Source organism: Nipponia nippon, unplaced genomic scaffold (assembly GCF_047370975.1).
Source record: "Nipponia nippon isolate SJK-2023a ecotype South Korea unplaced genomic scaffold, ASM4737097v1 scaffold_4, whole genome shotgun sequence".
Taxonomy (NCBI): domain Eukaryota; kingdom Metazoa; phylum Chordata; class Aves; order Pelecaniformes; family Threskiornithidae; genus Nipponia; species Nipponia nippon.
In genome coordinates, this window is record NW_028262358.1 from 12,581,521 (window position 1) to 12,599,486 (window position 17,966).

Below are 17,966 nucleotides of genomic sequence, written 5' to 3' on the forward strand. Positions count from 1 at the left end.
AGCTGGCCTCAGTGTCACCAGATGGATATGGAGAACAGAGATTTCAGTAAGGTTTGCAAACTAAACACCATTGGCCTGGTTCGTTTCGTCAAAACAAAAAGCAGATGCCAAGTGCCTTCAGAAAAGTTACACTGCAGAGCAGCAAATTAAAACCCAATAAAATAGCCCCTCCCATTAAGTACAATTAACTGTAAGGCATTTAATATTCACTCCCCTTTTTCTGACTAAAAACAATTAACCAACTGTTCTTCAACACACATGCACACATAGGCATCCCCCTTGTAAAAGGGGAAAAAAAAAAAAAAAAGCAGTTGTATATTTGGAGCTTTTTACATCCTTAGTGCTGAAACATCAAATCTTTTCATATGTTACTACTGACAATGACAAGTGGTAACTCGGTAATTATTCATCTGGAGTGTTCATACTTACAGAAAAATTCTTTAAAAATTGAAAAACAAAATCATATTTTCACTCCGATTCTCAAATCAGGAATGGCAGAAAAAAATGAACAATTTAATCCAAAGAAAACTCACATAGGACTACAAAAATTTAATATAAAATGTAATTAAGGAGCAGGCTTTCAGGAACTGATGTTTCCAATAAAGAATACAAACAGAGATTTATACTGAGTATAATTGCTTCCAGTAAGCAAAGCCTCTAGAGACAAAACGTGTTACTCTCAGTACGATTTTATATTGTTGGTCTAAATGATTCTCCCTTCATTGTTACAATCTAGTTCTATAACCTCTGAAAAACTATCATATTCCTTATTCTGTATTCTAACCTAAGATGAAACATCACCTAGCAACAGAGAAATTAAGTTGTTCTTTTCATTTGTTCCCAAGTGTAGCTAATGGAATTAATACTGTAAGTAGGAAAGCATAGTTTTTATATAGTCCCAGCATCAAATAAAAGTTCTTTATTCTCACATACACTCAGATGCACAATGGATGTTGAGAAAATTATGCTTGCTGGTTTGGATGATTGGGGTTAAAGATAACTCTTATAGCTGGGAAACAGCCAAATCGTTTCAGTATTCATGACACATCTGTGTGCCTCTGCTGCCTTCAGGAATGACAGCCCATATGTTTCAATCCAATTCTATGGCTATCAAATTTAGAAGGTCTGTATCTCACATTTTCCTCTTCTACAGGTCAGACAGATTCTTCCATTAAACGTATAGCACTTTCTATCAATGTTTCTCAACAACTGAAGCTTAAGCATCTGTTCAGAAAGTCTGGATTGGTGGGATTTCCCAGCCTGTGTGCCTGCACATAAGAGCACATAAATGCACTGAGAGGTAAGGAAAACAGATCTGCCCTGTCCTCTCAGACAAAAGCTGGACTGAAATAGGCACAAGCAAGACATTATCTGCAAATACCAGGTCTATTGAGACACACTGAAAAAGGAGGTAAGACTTTTCAGAGGTAATTATATTTTAAAAATGATCTGAAAAACCTCAGGCCCTTCCACATCTCTAAATAAGCATGTGAAATTGTTAAGTAAATGGAAACTGAACTGCTTCCCACAGTGGGGAGGGTGGAAAGGGGAAAGGAGGGAGGGACAGAAGCTAAGCCTGCAATAACAAGATCATTTTAAATTACTTCATTACAAACTCACTGAAACATGTCATCAGTCAAGAATAAACCCCTGTGTATGTTTCTGTTAGAGTTGCAGGAGACAACTATCTGGGTAAGGATCACAGACTGCCTAGGATAATTGCAATTCTTTCTACTTCAATGAGTTAAATTCTTTTTAATAATTAAGTTGAAGGTACAGATGACCCTACTAACAAGAGCATATTAATTTTTAAAAGTATGAAAGAAGTAAGCCTTCACTAATGAGACAGAAAAGTATAGTTACCTTTCTCAGTCACAAAGGACTGTCATTTGGTTGACATTACGCTTGAAAATTTTTTCACATAAAATGGTCACATATGCATTTTTAATCGTAGAATCATAGAATGGTTTGGGTTGGAAGGGACCTTAAAGATCATCTGGTTCCAACCCCCCTATCATACACAGGGACACCTTCCACTATACAAGGTTGCTCAAAGCCCCATCCAGCCTGACCTTGAACACTTCCAGGGATGGGGCATCCACCAATGCTGTAACTGCAACCTGTTCCAGTGCCTCACCACCTTCAGGGTGAAGACTTTCTTCCTTATACCTATTCTAAACCTACCCTCTTTCAGTTTAAAGCCATTACCCCTTGTCCTATCACTATGTGCCCTTGTAAAAAGTCCCTCTCCAGCTTTCTTGTAGTCCCCCTTCAGGTACTGGAAGGCTGCTATAAGGTCGCCCTGGAGCCTTCCCTTCTCTAGGCTGAACGACCCCAACTCTCTCAGCCTGTCTTCATAGGAGAGGTGCTCCAGCCCACTGATCATCTTCGTGGCCCTCCTCTGGATTTGCTCCAACAGGTCCACGTTGGGGGCCCCAACGCTGAATGCAGTATTCCAGGTGGAGTCTCACCAGAGTGGAGTAGAGGGGCAGAATCACCTCCCTCGACCTGCTGGCCACGCTTCTTTTGATGCAGCCCAGGATACGGTTGGTTTTCTTGGCTGCAAGTGCACATCGCTGGCTCATGTCCAGTTTTTCATCCATCAGTACCCCCAAGTCCTTCTCGGCAGGGCTGCTCTCAATCCATTCTCCGCCCAGCCTGTGTTTGTGCTTGGGATTGCCCCAACTCATGTGCAGGACCTTGCACTTGGCCTTGTTGAACTTCATGAGGTTCACACGGGCCCACCTCTCCAGCCTGTCAAGGTCCCTCTGGATGGCATCCCTACCGTCCACCGTGTCAACCACACCACACAGCTTGGTGTCATCCGCAAACTTGCTGAGGGTGCACTCAATCCCACCGCCCATGTCGCCGACAAAGATGTTAAACAACACCGGTCCCAATACCGACCCCTGAGGAACACGACTCATCACTGATCTCCACTTGGACATCAAGCCATTGACCACAAATCTCTGAGTGCAACCATCCAACCAATTCCTTATCCACCGAGTGGTCCATCCATCGAATCCATGCCTCTCCAATTTAGAGACAAGGATGTCATGCGGGACAGTGTCAAATGCTTTGCAAAAGTCCAGGCAGATGACATCTGTTGCTCTTCCCTTATCCATCAACACTATATTTCTGTCATAGAAGGCCACCAAATTCATCAGGCATGATTTGCCCTTAGTGAAGCCATGCTGGCTGCCATCAATCACCTCCTTATTTCCATGTGCCTTAGCACAGTTTCCAGGAGAATCTGCTCCAAGATCTTCCTGGGCACAGAGGTGAGGCTGACTGGCCCGTAGTTCCCCAGGTTTTCATAGAACCATAGAATCATAGAACGTTTTGGGATGGAAGGGACCTTTAAAGGTCATCTAGTCCATCCCCCGTTTCCATTTTTCCCTTTTTAAAAATGGGGGTTATGTTTCCCCTTTTCCAGTCAGTGGGAACTTCACCGGACTGCCACAACTTCTCAAATATAATGGATAGTGGCTTAGCAACTTCATCTGCCAGTTCCCTCAGGACCCATGGATGCATCTCATCAGGTCCCAGGGACTTGTTCATTTTCAGGTTCCTTAGATGGTCTCAAACCTGATCTTCTCCTACAGTGTCCAGCTCGTCATTCTCCCAGTCCATGCCTTTACATTCTGCAACTTAGAAGGTGTGGCTAGAGCACTTGCCAGCAAAGACTGAGGCAAAAAAGTCATTGAGTACCTCAGCCTTCTCCATATCCCGGGTAATCAGGTCTCCAGTTTCCTTCTAGAGAGGGCCCACATTTTCCCTAGTCTTCCTTTTATCACTGACATACTTACAGAAGTTTTTTCTATTGCCCTTGACATTCCTAGCCAGATTTAGTTCTATCAGGGCTTTCGCTTTCCTAACCTGATCCCTGGCTGCTTGGACAGTTTCTCTGTATTCCTCCCAGGCTGCCTGTCCTTGCTTCCACCCTCTGTAGGCTGCCTGAAAAGTCTGAGCTTGTCCAAGAGCTCCTTGTTCATCAGTGCAGGCCTCCTGGGGTTTTTGCCTGACTTCCTCTTTGTTGGAATGTATTGCTCCCGAGCTTGCAGGAGGTTATCCTTGAATATTAACCAGCTTTCTTGGGTCCCTCTTCCCTCCAGGGCTGTATCCCATGGTACTCTACCAAGCAGATCCCTGAAGAGGCCAAAGTCTGCTCTCCTGAAGTCCCCGGTAGTGAGCTTGCTGCGTGCCCTCCTAGGTGCCCTAAAGATCTTGAACTCCACCATTTCATGGTCACTGCAGCCCAGGCTGCCCTTGAGCTTCACATTCCCCACCAGCCCCTTCTTGCTGGTGAGAACAAGGTCCAGCATAATGTTACCACTTCTGAAGCAACTGCACTGCTAGAGGATATGAGTGATTTACACTGTTAATATCTACTTCATTTGAATTTTGAAGATTTTATTTTTGACTTCTGTAAGAGAAATTATTCTTAGAATAACTGTACTTTGAAATATAAAGCCTTTAGTCTTCCAAATCTGATGGCTACCGTCTCTGCTGAACAAATAAACAAGCTACACTTAAATTATTTCAAGTTGTTACATCTTATAAATTAAGCCAATATTTTTAGGTAGTTTGCCTAAATACAACTTGCTTAAAATTTTATTAAGTCAAACAATGGGGATGCCATCACAACAAACATTTCTAATTCAGTCATCTAACAAACGTTTTTAATTCAGTCATCTAACAAGACAGCTGGCAAAATTCCTGGTAAAACAGACCTCATCTAGACTTTGTGAATATGAACGTAAGCATAATTAAGGAAACATCTAACCTAAAAATTGTAATCACATTGCAATCACTTACAGTGCTATACTTTAAATTTAAGATAAACAAAATAACAACAGTGCTAAGCTTCTTACATATTCTTATCTTGTGACTGCTTGGGTGTCTAAGAAAAAGTACTAAATGAATTTTTCCTGCAGTTGGCATCCTTAGAAAACCTTTACCAGGCAGAGCCTCTTGTTCACACTGCACCCTTTGGCAGGTCTTCTAAGACCTCTCTACCTCAGTTGTTTGAAATCAGTCAACAGTCAAACTTTACTGGGTAAGACAGCCAGCCAGCATGACTGCTTAAACCCCATTTCTTTAGCAAATGTAAAGAAAGCAAATACAGTGTTCTCCCACTCCAATGTTGAGAAGAATAGGAATTCTATGGACTATAAACAGTCAAAGAACTTTGACTCCCAAACTGCTGCAGTTATCTCCTCCAGATATTACGTTCTTACTATTCCTTCTTTTGCCCTATGGGATAGGATAAGGAACTGCAAAACAGGTGGAATGGCCCCTCAGCTATCACAGTTCACAGTCTCAAGCGTGAATTTAAACAGCCACCATTTCTCAATTATGTTACGCATGTGTATAATTCCTTTCAGGACTGGAGGAAAATACTGCAGCTGACCAGACAATTAGCAGGACATTATCAACAGGTTTTGTTTAACACATTATTGCATTTTAGCTATTTCACTTTTGAGACAGCACAGCTTGAATAGTACGTCTTGCCTGCGGCTCAAAAACCATTTGGAAAATAAACAGACAATTTATATTTTCAATAAAGGACTAGGAAACAGAGGGGAAGGTGTTTCCCCCTTCCATCTAATGACATATATTAGATGGATTCACTGTGACATAAGTCACACCCTTGCTTGCTATTAAAAGATAATAAACTGACCTTGTGCATGCACTTCTGCCAATAGCTGTAGTTGCAACTCTAATCTTAAGAGATATGTAACTAGAGTAACAAAAAGTTAGTATACATAGATTTTCATGACTGTATCTCTCCAAAGCAAATTTTTCTTTCCTTTTTGTGTTTACTACACATAATAATTTTAATTCAACTTGAGACTTACACGTATTGAAGAAACTGCTTTTTCTGCATTGCTCGATGGTCACATTCCAGGGCGCAGAGATGGAACACCGTGTCTGGAAAGCATGTGCCAGGCTAGAATACGAACAGCAACTCCCTTTCACTGACACAGAAGCAAACCCTGAGAAGACAGAAAGGTGTTTATACACAGCACATTTTCTTCTTTAGAACAGGATTTCCTACAAATATACACACCAGAAGAAAAAACACTAATATTTACTCATACAGCTTAGTTTCCAAAGGGAATCAGACTTGAACATTCTATCTTGAAGCGTAAAGCAAGTTGCAAAAGGGTGGGGGAAATATTGCAATAGGAAATGTCACAAAGAGAAGGCTAGAAGGCTTCTAACATATTGCTGGTACAGTAAGAATGCATGCTCAAAAAGTAGAAATATTGTTCTAGCAGCAAAACATGCAATAATGTTCCCAGACACAAACAAAGGTGGTAAATAAATACATCGTTAAATACTATGTGCTATGAAAACCAAATCTGAAATCGGTCCAGTAATCCTGTTCAGTATCTTCATTAATGGTCTGGATGGTGGGGCAGAGTGTACCCTCAGCAAGTTTGCTGATGATACAAAACTGGCAGGAGTGGCTGATACACCACAGGGTTGTGCTGCCATCCAGAGAGACCTTGACAGGCTGGAGAAATGGGCTGACAGGAACCTCATTAAGTGCAACAAGGGCAACTGCAAAGTCTTGCACCCGGAGAGGCAACCACCAACACACCCTGCGGGCTGAATGGCTGGAAAGCAGCTTAGCAGATCCTGGTGGCCACCAAGTTGCTCATGAGCCAGCAATGTGGCCTTGCAGCAAAAAAGGCCAACAGCATCCTGGTCTGCGTTAGGAGGACTGCTGCCAGTGGGCTGAGAGAAGTGATCCTTCCCCTCTAAGCACTGGTGAGACACACCTGGAGCACTGTGTCCAGTTCTGGGCTCCTCAGTACAAGAGAGACGTGGACATGCTGGAAAATTGGACATTAGGAAAAGGTGAGAGGGTGGTCAGTCACTTGAACAGGCTCCCCACAGAAGTGTTCATGGCACCAAGCCTGTCAAGAGTTCAAGGAGTGTCTGGATGATGCTCTTAGTCATATAGTTCAGTTTTAGGTAGTCCTGCGAGAAGCAGGGAGCTGGACTCAATGATCCTTATCGGTCCCTTCCAACTTCAAATATTCTATGATTCTATGAGAAAGTGCAGTGAAGGGCCACAAAGATGATTAAGGGACAGGAGCATTTCTCATAAGAGGAGAGTCAGAGAGCTGAGACTGTTTAGGCTGGAGAAAAGCAGGCTCAGGAGGGATCTTGCCTATGTATATAAATATCTGAAGGGAGGGTATAAAGAACTCTAAGCCAGGCTCTTCTCATTGGTGCCCAGTGACAGGACAAGAGGCAATGGGCATAAATTTGAAAACACAAAATTCCATCTCAACATAAGAAAACATTTTTTTTTTTTTTTTACTCTCAACTGAACATGGTCCTGGGTAATCTACTCTAGTTGACCCTGCTCTGAGCAGGGAAGGTGAACTAGATTTCCATAGGCTTCCAACCTCAACTATTCTGTGATTCTGCGAAATCGTGAACCTGATTTAGTCTGGCATCCTGAAAGGAGAATGTACCTCCAGAAGTGCCTTCTCCATGGCTCTCCAGATTTGATTATTACAAAGCTAGCCAATTACACATGCTCTTATCATCTCCAGAACAGGTTACTTCAGTATAGCGTACATGGTGGTGCATTTTCTGCCAGGTGGCTCAGCTAACACAAAGGTTACTATTCTATTAGCCAAAGGGAGCATGGTATAACTGCTAAGGCTCAGGTGTTTACCTACAACAATGAAAGCAAGATATACTTTCACGTATTGACCAGCACAGAGAGGTGGTTCTTCAGAAGTAAGGAATCCATATTTTTCCTACTTACATAATCAATCAAGCCAAACAGTGTATATATATTCATAGAATCATTAAGGTTGGAAAGGACCTCTGAGATCGAGTCCAACCGTTAATCTAACTGCCCGGTCCACCTCTAAACCATGTCCTCAAGCACCACATCCACATGTTTTTTGAGTACTTTCAGGGACTGTGATTGCACCGCTTCCCCGGGCAGTCTGTTCCAATGCCTAACCACTCTCTCCATGAAGAAATTTTTCCTAATATCTAACCTAAATCTCCCCTGGCACAACTTGAGGCCATTTCCTCTCGTCCTGTTGCTTGTTGCTTGGGAGAAGACACCGACCCCCACCTCGCTACAGCCTCCTTTCAGGTGGTTGTAGAGAGCAATAAGGTCTCCCCTCAGCCTCCTCTTCTCCACACTAAACAACCCCAGCTCCCTCAGCCGCTCCTCATAAGACTTGTGCTCTAGACCCTTCACCAGCTTCGTTGCCCTTCTCTGGACACGCTCCAGCACCTTGATGTCCTTCTTGTAGTGAGGGGCCCAAAACTGAACACAGGACTCGAGGTGCGGCCTCACCAGTGCCGAGTACAGGGGCACTATCACCTCCCTGGTCCTGCTGGCCACACTATTCCTGATACAAGCCAGGATGCCATTGGCCTTCTTGGCCACCTGAGTACACTGCTGGCTCATGTTCAGGCGGCTGCCAACCAGCAACTCCAGGTCCTTTGCCGGCAGGCAGCTCTCCAGCTACTCTTTCCCAAGCCTGCAGCGTTGCACGGGGTTGTTGTGACCCAAGTACAGGACCCGGCACTGAGCGTTGTTGAACCTTATACAGTTGGCCTCAGCCCATCGATCCAGCCTGTCCAGATCCCTCTGTAGAGCCTTCCTACCCTCCAGCAGATCGACACTTCCACCCAACTTCAACAAAATAAAAAGGGCTATACTGACTTGAAATCAACTATTCAACATGTTATTCAGAAAATGATAATAAAATTTTAAAAAATTTAAAAATCTACTTCTCCCTAAACTACATTTAAATTCAAACTTTTCAGATAGATTTTAAAAGCAGAAAATAAGCATGACGACTTTTGTCCTGTTCTGTTACCATCCAGTATCAATAAAACAACAATCCAGTTTTTGAAGTCAGGACAATAGGTCCTTCTAGGCAAATAACAATCCGTTCAGTTAACTGGGGTAATGTAGCAGGAAGTTCTAAAAAATTCCTCTCAAAGTAGTCTTAAAATGTAAATTTATCGTCATTTACTCCTATGAAAAGTTAAAGTTGACAATAAAACTCTGTTACGAAAATTTTGTGAAAAACTATTAATTTTCCAAAATAAAAAGCAGTCTAGAAACAAAAAAGCAAAAAATAGGAATAGAAGATTCTTAAATATCTGGTTAAATTCACAGAGAAAGCAGAACATATCACTGAGTCATAGTATGAGACACATAAACAATACACTAGTCACTACTCAAACACTTCCTTTCACTTCAAGCTGCTACTGAACTAGCAGTCACTCCTAATATGAACTACATAGACAATGTTTATGATAACTCTATAAGCACACAGAATTTTTGAGCTGTTTTGTGTTTTTAATAAGCATTTAATGACAAACTGTTAATCTACAAGATTAAATTAACAGTTCATCTGAGAATAATTTTCACAAAAATTACATGAGGTATTAATCTATTTTTTGGGATGGCATGCAATTAAAGAAGTTATTTTTTAAAAAAATAACATCATGTATCTACAGCTAATTTAAAATTGCGCTGTGCAGCAGTATTTATAATTTCCCATGTTGTACTCTTTAATTGCCTGCAGCTGGAAATTGCTTCAAAATAACTTGCAAAATCTAACACCATCTTCTTCACCCACTTACAAATTTTGTCATACCTCAAACATGACTTGAAGTGGCACACTTTTCCCTGCTTCACATACTTCCTGTTGGTCTACAAATGATATTTTCACATACATGAGCACAAGTACTGATAACTTCCTTGAACAAGCTTCTTGTAATACAAAGACTTAATAACTCCTAGTTCTTAACACCTTTTTGAGAAAAATGACCAAAAAAAATCTGGACATTTATGAACAGATGCATTGGTTCAAGCTAGTGGCCTAAGCAGCTCAGTATTCCGTCTCCATAAGCATTATAAACAGCTGCCTGGGGAAGAGTAAAAAGTGAGTGAGTATGTACAATGTACTGTCCTCCTTTGTATTTTCTCAGTCTCTGACTACTTTCAGTACAGGTGATTTCCTCAGAACCATGTAGACATCTTGCATCCACAACACTCCTTGGTAAGGAGTTCCACACATCTACTACTCACCACATAATGAACCAGATGCTTTTTATTATTATTTTCAGCCTGTCTTTTATTAGCTCCATGGCCTAGTTGTCAGATTGGAAGAGAAAGTCCATTCCTTTCCCCTCCACATGTGAACTAGAAGATTTCTCTCATACTTCCCCAGGAAGCCTTTTCCAGGCTGAGAAGACCCAGCCTACTCAGCTGTTGCTATGGTATTTCTGGTGACCCTGCTCCTCTTTGTATCAGTCTTCTCTGGTTGTGATTCAGTCTTTTCGATATGAAGGGATTTAGAACTTCATCACTTCATATTTATCTACACTGTAATTCATTAACCATTTTATTGCCCATTCATTCAATCTTCGGTAACTCTCCAGTCAGTCTTTTTTTTCTACTTTAAATAACTTAGTACCACCACCAAAATTAATTACCTTGCAGCTCAACCCCTTTTCAAGTTAGCTTATGAATATGCTAACCAGTACAGATGTTTATGGAACTCCACTGGTGATCTTCCTCTGACAGAAGAGCTCCAACACTCTTCCCTACCTTTCAGCGAATTATTTAAACACACCAGAAACTCCTCTCATCTCCCACATCTGCTGAACTTCTTAAAAATCTATGGTGAGGGACTTTGCTAAAAGCTATTTGGAAATCATGCATGTAGTATATTAACTAGATCACTGTTATTCTACTGAGTCTCTCAGAAAAACCAACAAACACAGCCAAGCTCTAAGAGATTTCTAAGGCTGAATTTTCCGTTACTAAAGGCATGCATAATCTTTTTATTGACATTTATTCTGCAAGCTTTTTTTAAAAGACTGGTGCCACATTTACCACCTTCCACTCCTCAGGTACCAAAGCAATTTCAAAGGGGAGGTTACACACTCTTACTAGTAATTAATCTTTTTCATCCTGGAGTTCCCTTCGAATTCTTTTGTGAATAGTTTCTGATTCTGCTAATGATCATCCTGTAGATTTGTCTCATAACCTCTTTCACAGTTATTTTAATTTCAGAAATAACCACTAATTCTCACCACCATCACCACCAAGGGATACCAATCTCTCTTGTTTCTTATTCCAGTGAACAATGATGCAAAGAATTAATTTGGCTTCCCTGCCTTGCCATCTCTGAGTGCTTCTCTTATATCCTGTTTGTTAAACTGGCTCTACAGACATTCACATTGAGTTATCTATTGGAGCAACACTTTATGAGCTAAAATGAGATAAATAACTGGTCAACATTCAGAACATCAGGAACAACACTAATTGTCTGGGCCAGGCTCAAATGTACATTAAAACATTACAGTGAGAAAGTCATTGCTTGCTTTGAATTGGTTGTCCGCACTTGTGGCAGTGGAGGTGTTGGTTTCTTTCACAGTTCTGTAATAAAAAAGCATATTCCAAATTCTCTGCCTAAGAAACAATAGATTCATTTGGAAAACAAAATGTAAGAGTATTAGACAGTCTACTTCATTATCAAAAATATTTGCAAGGCAATTTGCTTTTGGTTGTTTGTTTTACTCCTACTTCCATTAGCAAAAAAAGTTCCACATTCTAAATACCATCTCCTTCTGAAATGATGATGGAAATCTGAAAAAAGTCTATAAAGACGCAATAAAGTTAGGACAAAATGACAAGTAAGAATAATCAAGAGACAGTGGAATCAGATGAGCAACTGCTGCAGAAATAAAATTTTGACAGAATGGCTGGGGCACAGAAGAGGAAAAGTCAAATGTCAGAAAAAGAAGCCACCAAATGAACACTGGTATGATAGATAAAGGTCAGAAGACCTTCAACTTCTCTCAAGAAGTCTGGCAATCCAAAGTTATTTTTAAAAAGTACTATAACATGCAACTATTAAAATTCATAAAAGAAGTTGCTAAAGCCCAGGGTGAGATCCTGGCTTCAGTGAAACCAGTGACAAATCTCCTATTTTCTCTAAGGATTCAATCTTTTTTAAAGTGAGAGCAATTTATACTTTTAAGACTGGCAGCAAGAGAACACCAGTTCTGAGCTGGCAATCAAAATTATACTTCCAGGAAAGCCCAGGGGCTGTGTTGACCATATTCTGGACACTGGAAGATGAGACTGTTTTGGTCTCTGAATTGCAGAAGGACAAAAGAGGGAGGAGGAAGATGTGGCAAAAAAAAACCCCAAACCCACATGATTCCCAAAGTCTGAAATACTAAGTGCTGGTATTTAATAAAGTATACGTACACACTTCTTGTACACATACTGCTACCAAGGGAACAGACTCTTTGAAAGGAGAGCAAAGAATAAGAATATTTATGGAATGCAAACCATTTGAAATGTCACATTGCAATAAAACAGCATCTTGACATGTAAGCATGTATAGCTAATGCATCATATCCTTCATCCCCTATACATCTTCCAAACATTCGAGATAGGATTTTTATATGAAATCCTAAATGTCGCCTACAATAAGCTATTCAAAACTGAATCGTTTGTAAAAGCAAGACAGGTCATGAATGCTGGACTGATGTCTTGCCACCAGCAAAAGACACGTCAACAAAGCAGAAAAAAAAAAAAATGCATGCTAACCATATTTAAGTTGTGCTCTTCACCAGCATAAAATTAACTCCTCGGTGATACTTACTTCCCTGCTATAAACGTTACAGTTAAAACCCTGCACTGACTTTTAAATGTTGTCTTTCACTGCCTAAATACAAAATTTTATACAAGTATAAATATACTATATTCAGCGCTAAAAATTCACTTAACAAAACTACTATAAAACAATTTCATTCTTCTCACAAGATGCAACAGAAGACTGAATCTCAAGATAGCTGGGAAAGTAAACCTAACAGGTTAACAGTCTTATTTCTGCAAACTTTAAATCCCTAGCAGTTTTCTTTCTAACACTCACCCCAGTTCATACACAAGTCTACTACTTTACTGTACCCATTTCATTATAACTTTCCTAACCTTTATTTCAGTTACATACTGGTTTAACATGCCACCTTTAGGAGATTTATGCGCAGGTTGCAGCATCTGTCACCACACACAATGTCCAAAACTGGCCTGCGTTGCCATTTGCTTGCTATATCACCTCACATTCTGAAAGACAGCAAGCATTCTGAACATCCACATATTTACTTTACTAGCAAATGCAGTGTTCAGCAAGCCTAAGCGCTATTTGTTTTTAAGCAATTGGTAACAACTTAATAATCCCCTCTACTCCTCTAATTATTTTCCACATGAATTAAACACTGAAAACTTTTCTTACTCAGTTCCGTACCTGAGAGAAAGAAACACTACATGAAGTTGGTTTCAGCAGTGAGAACTGTATTGTAAAAAAAAATTTTAAAAAGAGCCATCAAGATGCTTATTGTGGGGGTATAATTAGAATTCTGGAAAAACTGCCCAAGTATTGTTCCAGACATACATATGGGAGGCTCTAGGCTGAAATAATCACGGCATTCTCAAGAGGTTTATGTACAAGAAAACAGAGACGTTCTGATTAAATTCCAAATTGCAGTTCTGAAGATACCAAGCGCTATTAACTTAGCCTCCAATGGGCAATGAAGTTTTTGGGAATTTTTTTGCTTGGTTTTTCTGTTTAACATTTTGCTTGCTGCTTTTTATTCAAATTAAACTGTTATGCATAGAAATAACGCATTCATACAAACAATTGCAACAGGGAAGACACTTCAGAATCGTTACTGCTTTTTTCACATCATAAGTGCTCAAGAAAGGCCCATGTAGTAATGAAATCTTTGCACTGATACAAAACTGCTTTTTAAAAAACCCTCCAGCTACCTTGGAAAAATTTGGATGTGAAGAACTCAATTTCTCAAGCTAAAAACCATGCATTTAAAGTCACAGCACATGGAAAGGGTCATTATCTATCTGGGCTAAGCATGGAACACAAAGGTAATCAAATCAGAAAGAGTCACACCTGAAAAGACACAGACTATTTTAATAAATTATTTAGGAGCAGTTGCAGCATTTTACTTTTCCTGGTCTACTTGCAGGAAATATTTTTTTTTTTTTTAGGATATATTCTGTGACTAGACAGTGAAAATGTTTCCCTCTGCCACAGAAACACCACTGGCCTGCTTTCAAACGTCCCTGAATGCTCAGAATTTAATTGCGGTTTGGCTACAGAATGGGCATCACTTCATCATAGATTGCCTGCTTCCATTTTTTCTTTTTAGGAGTGGAGGCAAGCAAGTTTTTAGAGGACTGCAGAAGCTAGAAAAAGCTAGAGAACTTTATTTTGGCTTAGACTGTGGGAGAGAAAGAAGAGATGTCCTCTGCTGAAAGCAAAAAACATGCCCAGCTTCCAGGTGTTCTGATACCAAGCTCGAATATACTTTTACCAAAGTAATCTGGCCTTTCTTCCCACCTCAGTCGCCAGCTTTCCCTGGAGAACACACAGGCATTAATGTAGTTCATAATTACTTTTGCCTAGAAGTTAAGTGCATACAAGCTACCTAGGTTGTATAAAGAATTCTGAGACAGGTTCACCAAGATTTATTAGCAGGGTGCGTAGGTGATGACGTACGACTCTAATGATGGAAGTCACTTTGGAAGAAAAGTGAAAACAAAAGGAGACAGAAAGACATAACATGTGTCCCAAGGCAGTCTCCAGTGCTGCAGATGATTTCCCCCCCGTAAGAATTTAAAAGTAAGTATATACTTACTATATTTAAAAGTATATACTATAGTATATATAGTATATACTATACTTACTATATTTAAAAGTAAGTATATACTTTTCATCAGGACCCTTTTAGACTCCTCACTGGACACAAGCAGGCTGGCTGGCACACTATGAAAGCATGCCATGGCATCCCCTAATGAATCCAAAACCTACAACTCAGAGGAAAGCAAAGAGAAGAAGAGAAGTTTTTCCTGCTCCTGACAGTTGCTACCCAGGAGAACCCACCAAACACTACTGGGATTCACAGCTGCAAGGCCATAAGGACAACAGCAGGAGAACAAGGGGTGAAAGGGGATAAAACTGCTGAAAGGCACACAGTTGCAAATGGAGGGCACTTAGCAATACAAAAGGCTAAGGTACCCCTGGCACTGCAATAACTACACATATACTGCCTTAAGTTTGTGTCAAAACCTCAGTAGTATTCACCGCTTAAAAACACTGTATAATGAAAAGACTTTAATTTTCTCTTATGAGAAGAATGCAAGTCAAAACAAAAAATCTATATCAAAATTAACTATATATTCAGAAAATACCACCCAGCAGAAGTTTTCAGTTATACATTATTGTTCCTCATATATCAAAATACAATTTTCCCAATTTTCTAACCACAATTTTTGAAAGACAGATCCAATGTCAACTGCGATCCTCAGCAGAAAAAAATATATGTGTCCTCCCTTCCTCCTAAGTATACTTTAACCTTACTGGGAAAAATAATGCATTTGAGTTTTGAAAAGTGACTGCAGAGGACTAAAATCCAGAAAGAAATGGCTGCTGAAGAATTAGAGAAGTCTAGAAAACAAACTTAGATTCCTATCAATTAAAAATGTCCAGGAAGACATAAGAGGAGAAAGGTAGAAAGAAAGGGAAGAAAACAATATTTGAACTAAAAAGCAAACCACCTCATTCCATTATCTTAAGGCATGTATTACTGCCCCAGTTACTCTGATGGGATAATAGATGACTGATATAGGTTTCCAAAGGCACAGCTGACCTGCCCCAAATTCTAACGATGAGTGAGATCTGCATGCCTAACACCCATTTATGATTTGAAATACGTTTACTGCACGTGCAGAAAGAAATATGGAAACTGCTAAGTAGTGACAACAGCAACCTTGTCCACTGATGACAATGCAAGTGTAAAGCTAGATATTTCATAAGGTATTTATCACATCTCCTGTCCTGGAGAAGAACATCACATGCAAGAGCAACTAGGTTCACGCTACCTAGCAAAATACAGGCTTTAAAAAAAATAACATTTGTTTAGAAAGTCCCATTAGATATAAAGAAGCGATAACGATCTAAATCCCATTTAGATATAAAACAATTCATACCTAGCTCTTGTAGGACCCAGAGTGATTGAACAGACAAGGGAATGTATGCAACTGTAGTGTGTTCTGATCCATGCACATATAGAGCAGCTCCTGCTTCCCTATGTGTTGTTTTCGAGTTAATCACTGGCCATTTAATATTGTGTCACAGTAACCATTGTTAAGTCTCACAAATGGAGCCGAGTCCAACAAACAACAAAGCATTTTTTCCACACTGGAGTTAATACAATGGAGGGAAAATCAGTGCAAGGGCTTATAAAATACAAATATACATATATACAAACATCCACATATGACAACGACCAGCCGCCTCTGAAGCACAGACACACTCCTGATCTCCCTCTGTCCCCCAACAGCACTGCCGGTGTAACCCCAGAGCAGGCAGGCAGCAGGCCACAAGGGGAATAGGCTGCGCTTACCACGAAGAGCTCTTACCAGGTCATGACTTGATCTATGGGAACGCGGCAGGGACGCAGCGTACCCACCTTCCACGCTCACGTGCATGCACAGGTATGTATATAAGTGCACCCCCAACCCGCCCCGGACTGCGAGGAGCCGCTCGGGGGCCTGCCTCCCGTGGCGACTGCCCGGCCCGGCCCGGCCCGTTGCCACGGCAGACGGGCCCGCGAGCGATTACCCCCTCCCCTCCCCTCCCCTCCCCGGGAAGGCGTCCCCAGCACGATGCCGTCCCTCATCACCATGCCGTCCCTCATCACCTCGCCACGCTACTCGGAAGGCACCATAGGTGCACACGCGACCGACCGCCGCCGCCGCCGCCATACTGGCCCCTTCCCGCGCTCCCGGCCACCGTACTTAGCTGCCCCGCGTACTGCCTGATGAAAAAGCGAGAGACCAGCCCGGGCGAAAACTAGAGCGGAGCGGCGCAAACCAACGGCTGACACTCGGCTGGAGCCTTACTGAAACCCTCCCACCTCCCCGGCCCCTTCCCGCGAGCAGCTGCACAGTCAGCGGTCCAACAGGCAAGCGGCCGAACAGCCCCGCATCAGAGACCCGTCCCAGGACCCCAAGGGTCGCCGAGGCGCTGCCCGACGTTGGCGTGGGACTGCCCCCCACCCAAGGGTGGGGCGGGGTCGGCGGCCCTCGGTGCCGGGAGGGCAGCGGTGGGCGTGGGTTATGGATGCAGCTGGGGCCTCACCGGGGCGGTGCTGCGCTGGGACTGGTGCCGGGCTCTGCCCAAAACCAAAGCTCGCATGAAGAGGGCGGCAGCTGTGCTTGGAGCTCGTACGGCTTTCCTAGGAGTTATGATCCCTTTTCCGGTGGTTGCATTCCCCTTTCGCACACCTGAGGTGCAGTGGGCTGTGCAGTGCTCCTAGTGGATGGGGGCTCGGTTAGGTGAGGTGTCTCCTCACAGACAGCTTTTTCCTAGCGGCTCTGCATTGCTGGTCAGAGCGGCAGCCAAGCATCTTTGCTGTTCTGTGAATGCTGGTGGCCATTTGATCCAACGGGGCAGATGAGCTCCAGCAGAAGCTGTTTCCTGCACAGATGAACTTTGCCTGTGGCTTAGAAGGCTCCCCTGTGCCTGACAATAATGCTGTCAAACACAGCTTGCAGTCTCCCCACAGCTCTGCTACTCCCCTGAACTGCAGCAGATTAAGCACCAAATGCTCTTCAGGAACTGCTCAAGACCCTGCACTCACTCATAGAGCAAGTGTAACAAGACCTGGCAGTTCAGCATGCTGCACACACCTTGTACCCTTGGGGCGGAAACCATCTCTTACTCTCCTGCATGGTGCCTACCACTGTGGCTATGAGGCATTATTATACCAAGAACGGCAGAATGATAGGGGATTAATTCTTGCTTTTTCAGAACAGTTTTTGGGGCAGGGAAAACTTTTCTGGAGACAATTCACAGCAGCTT

General features: G+C 42.0%; 1 protein-coding gene across 1 annotated transcript in view; it reads right to left on the reverse strand.

Annotated features, from left to right (window-relative positions):
• Positions 1 to 16,909, reverse strand: part of MRPS5 (mitochondrial ribosomal protein S5) — a 74,202-nt gene extending 57,293 nt beyond the window's left edge. The window contains exons 1-2 of the mRNA XM_009461879.2: positions 16,804 to 16,909; positions 5,862 to 5,999 (exon numbers count right to left, since the gene is read on the reverse strand). Of these exons, the coding sequence (XP_009460154.1) occupies positions 5,862 to 5,999; positions 16,804 to 16,867 (202 nt within the window). The 5' untranslated portion in view covers positions 16,868 to 16,909. The remainder of the gene's footprint in view (positions 1 to 5,861; positions 6,000 to 16,803) is intronic.
• Between the last annotated feature and the right edge of the window lie 1,057 nt (positions 16,910 to 17,966).